This window comes from Penaeus monodon, chromosome 43 (assembly GCF_015228065.2).
Source record: "Penaeus monodon isolate SGIC_2016 chromosome 43, NSTDA_Pmon_1, whole genome shotgun sequence".
In the NCBI taxonomy this organism is placed as follows: Eukaryota; Metazoa; Arthropoda; class Malacostraca; order Decapoda; family Penaeidae; genus Penaeus; species Penaeus monodon.
The window spans coordinates 9,194,940-9,202,439 of NC_051428.1; the positions used below are offsets into that span (position 1 = coordinate 9,194,940).

Genomic DNA, 7,500 nt, shown 5'->3' on the forward strand with positions numbered 1-7,500 from the left:
AACCCCCAAAGAAGCTCTGAATTGTTTAAATCGCACTGTGAAGAGTGCCAGAAGAAAAGAAAGCGACCAGTTACAAAGGGTGTGGTTGTTCGGCCCATCTTGACAGATGGGTTTTCTTCTCGCGGCCAAATGGACTTGATTGATATGCAATCGATGGCACAGGGTTCCTACAAATGGATTATGGTCTATCAAGACCACCTCACCAAATTTTGTGTTCTGCATCCGCTATCGTCGAAACGTGCAGCAGAAGTGGTGCATCATCTCACTGACATATTTCTCTTGTTCGGAGCTCCGTACATATTACAGAGTGATAATGGGTCAGAGTTCACAGCCGAAGTGATCAGTGAGCTGAAAATCATCTGGCCCAAACTTGTCCTCGTTCATGGAAAGCTTCGACATCCACAGAGCCAAGGATCCGTGGAAAGAGCAAACGGTGACATCAAAGACATGCTGGTTGCATGGATGGGAGACAACACCACGGATTGGAGCACTGGAATCAAGTTTGTCCAGTTCCAGAAGAATTCCAGCTTGCATGCAGGTATTCGCAGATCACCCTATGCAGCCATGTTTGGATGTGAGGCCAAAGTGGGCCTGACATAGTTGTGACTAAAATAACATTAAATGAATGTATAATTATTCTAGTATCATAGTCTATCTTTGTTCGGTGAATTACAAATAACAAATACTGAGACGTGTAAATAGTAAAACGTAATGATTTGGTTGTTTTCCATAAAACTCTTAAAGATTATAAAATGCAATTATCAACTTTCTTTCGTGAAAATACTCTATTTATTGTGCATTATACGTTGTTAGTTTAATTTTGAAGCTCTCTAAGGCTTTTGTCCTTTCGTAAATAAACCGGTATATAATATATGTCTGGTCATTACACCAGTACTCCAATCTCTACCACCCTCCCCGGTGCCCTCCCCCTCCTCTTCTCGCTCGGACATCCGTTCCCTCTTCTCCTCCACATAAGGAAAACCTTTGTTTCTCAAACCTCCTCACCCAACTCCCCTCCAGAAAACTCTTGAAGACTTCCAAAACTTATCAAACATGGACTTAAAGAGAATGTTCCAACTCCCTCATCCACCTTCAATTCCTATTTGCTCTACATCAAAATTATTTGCGATATGTATCCTCCTCCTCCACAATTTTCCTTTACCCCTCTTCCTCTCCCTCTCCCAAAAAACACACCGTCCTCTCCTCCTCCATGTGAATTACTATTTCCTCTTCCATTCCCATTATCCTTATCTGGATGCTCACATGACTCCCTTGTGTCACAACAACATCCTTCTCCGGATCCCTCCCCTCCCGATACTTCACCACCTTCCCCTGTTCCCTTATCCTATTCTCTGGATTCTTTGATTGTTTCATATCGACTCTTTTGCAATCTTATGCATGTAGCTTTGGTGTGCCGTCCGTATCAAGGGCGGCCCTTTACCCCTGATTAAGCCGATTGTGACCGCCCATTTTTAAATAACTTAAAACCTATCAAAATAAAACAAGCAATCTAAAATAACATAATATAAGCTAAGGGTTTTTTAAAAATCGGGGAAAAAATTAAGGGCTTAACTCAAAGTCAAGGAAATGTGTTGCAAGTGAAACAAACAAACGTAAAAAAAATCCATATATATATATATATATATATAATATAAATATATATATATATAATATATTATATATTATATATATATATATACACATATATATATATATATAATATATATATATATATATATATATATATATATATAATATATCATATATATATATATATATATATATATAGCTACATGGTATCTCGCGGCCCTTCCGGATCAATCACCGGCTAAAAGAGCTAATCATGAAAATACATGAATCACCGAATACTTATACTGATTTATTAATCATCTGTTTTGAAGCGATTTTATGTTCGTTGTCAACCAACCAGCGGCGAAATTCAATCTATTCAGCCTTTACAAATTTACTATTTATTACTGAATCCATTTTTGTATGAACAATTTAATAAAGAATCAAAACAAAGAGCAAAATATGCTAAAGAACTATTTCTTTTTTTAGTAATCTTGAAAAAAAAAATAGCGGGAAAATTCCTCTTCGCTTTAGACGGGACACCTTGCCAGACTGCTCGAATGGTAAGTTCTTTTTTATCTTTAAATATCGTCAGTTCTACGTGGATAATTATGGTTATTTCATAGTTATGGAGTTAATGAATACCTGTATTTTTTTATGGACAGGCAGAAAAAGACATTACTTTCAGTGATTACATAGATAACCTTCGGTAAAATTCGGTGTCATTCGTAGCCACCAAGGGCGACTCTGACGCTGCCCATTCGCTCCTTTTCCCTGCGCCTTCACAATCTCAGTCTCAATCTCAAAGATGATACGCGTATACCATGCATATGTGGTTGGCTGCTGGGGGTGGTGGGAAGGACGAGGGTAGAAGAGGAAGAGTTGGGGGGTTGTGAAGATGCTTGTTGTATCTTGTGCTGGTAAGAGTCAGCTGTTGTGGTATGCAGAGCAAGGAAAAGAGAAGTGAACCAACAGCACTAATAGAATGAGAGAAGGAACGAGCAGTGGAGGGCAGTCGCGGGCAGGGGAGGCGGTTTCCCGCGGCAGGGAGGGCGGTCGGGGCAAGGGGAGGGCGTCGCGGGCAGGGAGGGCGGTCGCCGGGCAGTGGTGTCATTTTCACCCCTGCTTGTGGGGTGGGGACAGGAGGTCGGTGGGGGTTAAGACAAATCCTGGGGTGGGCAACCAGTCTCGAGGGCGCAGCTGCCACCCCTCCCTCCCCTTGATTTGACGCCCCAGATCGCGGGTGTTTCCTGCCTAATTTGTTAAGGAAATGAGTGGAAAAAGGCTAGATTTTATGTATTATCTATAAGAGATAATGATAATACTGGTAACTGTGTAGCAACTGGTGCTGTGTAGTGAAAATTTTTAATATCAAATTTGATTCTTCTTGTGACTAAAATATGTCTCCTATTTACGCCAACTTTATTAATTGACTATAATCCTTCATTACTCATTTTGATATAGGTATACTCGTAGTCATGATTGTTATTGTAAAGTTAACGTTGACTTTATAATTTCTTTTTTGCTCCAGGTATTAGGGCAGGAAAATGGCTGTGTATCATTAGAAAATTTGTATGCAGAAAGTTATTTTGATTTTAATCTTGATTTGCTGTATTGTTGAAATTGTGTGATTTTTGCTCACTGCAGTTATTAAGTTGTTTTAATTTAATTTAATTTAATGTTTATTGTAGGTTTTGTAATATATTGTTTACTATCATTATAAATTTATTGTACAGTTTCGAATATATGCATATATATAAATATATAAAATATATATATATATATATATTATATATATAATATATATTTTATAAAATATATATATATATAATAATTATACATGTTTATATATATGCATATATATATAATATATATATATCATATATATGTTATATTTTAGGGGGACAGAAGCCGAGAGGGGAGACGGACACAGGGGGGAGGAGAAAGAGAGTTTGGTTTGGATTCCATTTGATACAATGGATATTTTTGGGTTGTGACATATTGTCTGCTTGATTGCTCACGTGTGTCAGCTGCTGCTGACTCGGCTGAACCGAGTCCTTGCCCGCCGTGGTGCCCAGGCCACAGCAGTAACCTCCAGGCGACAGTTGCACCTTCTCGCGCCTGGGTGGGGCGGGGAACCGCCCCACCTCGGATGAAAACCGACACTTGCCAATGTATAGGCCCGGAGGGAAAAGAGAGAGAGAGAGAGAGAGAGAAAGAGAGAGAGGCAGAAGGAGAGAGAAGCAGAAGGAGAGAGAGGCAGATGGAGACAAACACCAACACACACAACACACACAAAACACACACACACACACACACACACACACGCTCAAAACCACACACCAAAACACAAACACACACACAAACCCCACCCCAACAACACAACAAACACCAAAAACCCCACACAAACACAACAAAAAAAACCCAAAAACCACACACTTCCTCTCTTCCCCCTTCCTTCCCCCCTTCCTCCTCCTTTTCCTCCCCCTCCTCCCCTCCTCCTTCCTTCCTCTCCTTCATTCCCCCTCCCCCCTTCCTCTCCGCCTCCCTCCTCCCTCCCCCCTCTTTTCCCCCCTCCTCCCTCCTCCTCCTTCTACTCCCCCCTCGTCCCCCTCGTTCTCTTCCCCCCTCCCCCCCCCTCCCTCCCCCCCTTCCCTCTCCCCCCTCCCCCTCTCCTCCCCCTCCTCTTCCTCTCATCCTTTCCCCCCCTTTTCCCCCCCCCCCCACCCCCCGGGTACCTGTACAGAAAAGGGGGGAGAAGAGAAAAAGGAAAAAATTTGGGAAAAAAAAAACTAAATAAAAAAAAAAAAAAAAAAACAAAAAAAAACACCAAAAAAACAAAAAAAAAAAAAAAACACCCAACAAACAAAAAAAAAAAAAAAAAAAAATTTTTTATTTTTTCCCCCTTTTTTCTTTTTTTCCTTCCCTCCTCTTTTTAAACTTATTTATTTTTAATAGCTTAATTTATTTCCCCTTTATTTGGGTTTTTTTATTTTTTTTAAATTCCCCCTTTAATTTTTTGTTTTTTTTTTTTTTTTTTTTTCCTTTTTTCCCCCTTTTTATTTTTTTTTGTTTTCCTTTTTTTTTTTTTAATTTTTTTAATATTTTGTTTTCTTATCCCCCCCCCCCCCCCCCCCCCCTTTTTTTTTTTATTAATATTTTAAATTAAAAAATAATAATATAGATAATAAATAATATTATACTAATAAACCATCTTTTAATTTATTTAAAAAAATTTTTTTTAGAAAATAAATTTTTATAATAAAATATTATATTATATAAATATATAATATATATATATTTATAAAAATTTTAATATTTTTAATTTTAAATATATATTATATAAAATATATATATATATATAAACATATATAAATAAATTTTAATAACAAAATATTTTATATATATATATATATATATATATATTATTATAATGGATATAATTATATATATAAATAAAGGTTTTATTTTATGTTTATTACTTTTTTAAAGGGAAAAAAAAAATTTTAAAAAGGGAATTTTAATAAAAATATTTTTTCTTAACCTTTTCCCCTATTTTATAAACTAAAAAGGGGAATTTTTTTTGGAAAATCCCCTTTAAATATGTTTATTTTTATTTAAAAAATTTATATTAATTAAAATTTTATTAAAATTTTATAAAAGAATATATTAATCCCATTATTTTTATTGATATAAATATTTTTCTATATAATTTATTTTATATTTTAAAATATATATTTTAAAAATTATTTATATAAAAAAAAAATATCTTAAATTTTAAAATTAAAATTACATTATTTTTATAAATAATATAATAAAAATATATACTATAAATATAAAATTTGTATTTTATATAAATATATTATAAAATATATTTATATATAAGATATATAATTTTTTTTTTTTTTTTTTTTTAATTTTTTTTTTTTTTTTTTTAATTTTTAGATTAAATATATATAACATATATTTTTTTTAAAAAATTTAAAATGTTTTTTTGGTAATTTTTAATCTATAAGGTTTATATTATATATATAAAAAATATAAATAAAATTATATTAAATAATTATATATATATATAAATGTAAAAAAAAAATTTTATTATATTTTTATATATATTTTAAAAATATTATTATATAATTATATAATATTTTTATAATATTATTTTATAAAATTATCATAATAAAAATAATTTTTATAAAAAAAAAAAAGGGGAATTAATTAATAATTTTAAATAAAAATTATAAATTTTATATAAAATATTAATATTAATTTAAAATAAAATAAATCAATAATAAAAATATATTTTTTAATTTTAAAAAATTTTTAAATAAATATATTAAGAAAAATTTATATTTTAATATTATGTATTATAAATGAAATATATTTTTAAAATATTTTATGATATATTTTTTTTATAGTATTATTTTTAGATATTTTTTTTGTTTTAAATATGTTTTAATAAAATTTTATAGATACCCAATATAAAATTAAGAGTTATTAATAGATTATTTTATATTTTATAAATATAATATTTATATATTTTATATATTTTAAAAATGTATTATAAATTTTTAAAAATACAAACCAAACAAAAAACAAAAAACAAACCAAAATTTTTATTTGGAAATAAATATGGGGGAAAATTTTAATTTTTAATTAAATTTTTTTGGTTTAAAATTTTTTTATTTTTAAAAATATTTAATTTTTTGTATAAAAAACTTTTAAAATAATGCGGGGTTGGGCTGGTTTTTTTAAAATGTTTATTTTTTTAAAATAGGGAATTTTAGAATTAAATATTATTATATATTATATATAAAATTTTATATTTTATTTTTGGGTTTTTTTTTTTTTTGGTTTTGGGGGGGAATAGTTTATTACAATTTAATAAAATTTTATATTTTATTTTATATATATTAAAAAAATTTTATTTTAATATAAAAATTTTTAAAATATGTACTAAAATAAATATATTTTAATAAAAATATTTTAATAATAATAATAATATAAAATTAATATAAAAAATTTTTTCGGTTTTTTATATTTATGTTATAAATTTTTTTAAAAATAATTAAAATTTTTGGTTTTAAAATTTTAAAAGGGTTATTTTATTAATTTTCCTATTGATAAACAAATGAAAATTATTTTTTAAATTTAATGTAAAAGTTATTTTTTTTAAAATTTTAATAAGGCAAAGTTTTATAGGGGAATTAAAAAATTTTATCAAAAATGGGGGTACAAGGCCCATATATGAACCCCATAATGTTTTTTTATCCAAAATAGTATTTAATATAAAGATGTTGTAAATATTTATATAATTTATCTTTTTATATCATAAAAATATATTAATATTATTTTTATAAAATTTTTAATATATATATAAAAAAAATTATAATAATAAATAAAAAAATTAATTAAAAAAAAAAAAAAAAAACCAAAATATATATATTTTTTTTTTTTTGGGGGGTTTTTTTTTTTTTTTAGAATATTTTATATTGTATATTATAAAAACTATATTTTTAAAATTAATTTCTTTTTAAATAAATAGGGTTGTTTAGTTTTGGGCCAAACATTTTTTTAAAAAAAAATTAATTGGGTAAAAATTTTATATAAAAAAATAAAAATTTAAATATTATAATATATTCTATTTTAAAAAAATTTTTTTGGGTTTTGTTTTTTGTTATTTTTAAAATTTTAATAAAAAAGTTTTTATTAAAAAGATTTTATTTTAAAATTTTATTTTAATAATATTTAATATATATATAATATTATATAGAATAATTATATTTTAAAAAATTTATTTTATATAACAAATATATAATATGTATATATATTTTATTTTATATATATTAAAATTAAAAATATAAAAGGGAAAATATATAAATAATGGGTTAAAATTAAAAATTTTAATTTAAAATTGAAAAATATGACTAA

The 7,500-nt window shown here is 28.1% G+C and overlaps 1 protein-coding gene across 1 annotated transcript; it reads left to right on the forward strand.

Moving 5' to 3' along the window:
- The first annotated feature begins 129 nt into the window (after nucleotides 1-129).
- Nucleotides 130-600, forward strand: LOC119568272 (KRAB-A domain-containing protein 2-like). Its single transcript, XM_037916732.1, has one exon. The coding sequence runs from the start codon at nucleotides 130-132 to the stop codon at nucleotides 598-600; it is 471 nt and encodes a 156-aa protein (XP_037772660.1).
- Nucleotides 601-7,500: the final 6,900 nt, after the last annotated feature.

What these genes read in the sequence shown, in the direction of transcription:
- LOC119568272 (XM_037916732.1), top strand. Translation starts at nt 130, where the DNA reads ATGGACTTGATTGATATGCAATCGATGGCACAGGGTTCCTACAAATGG.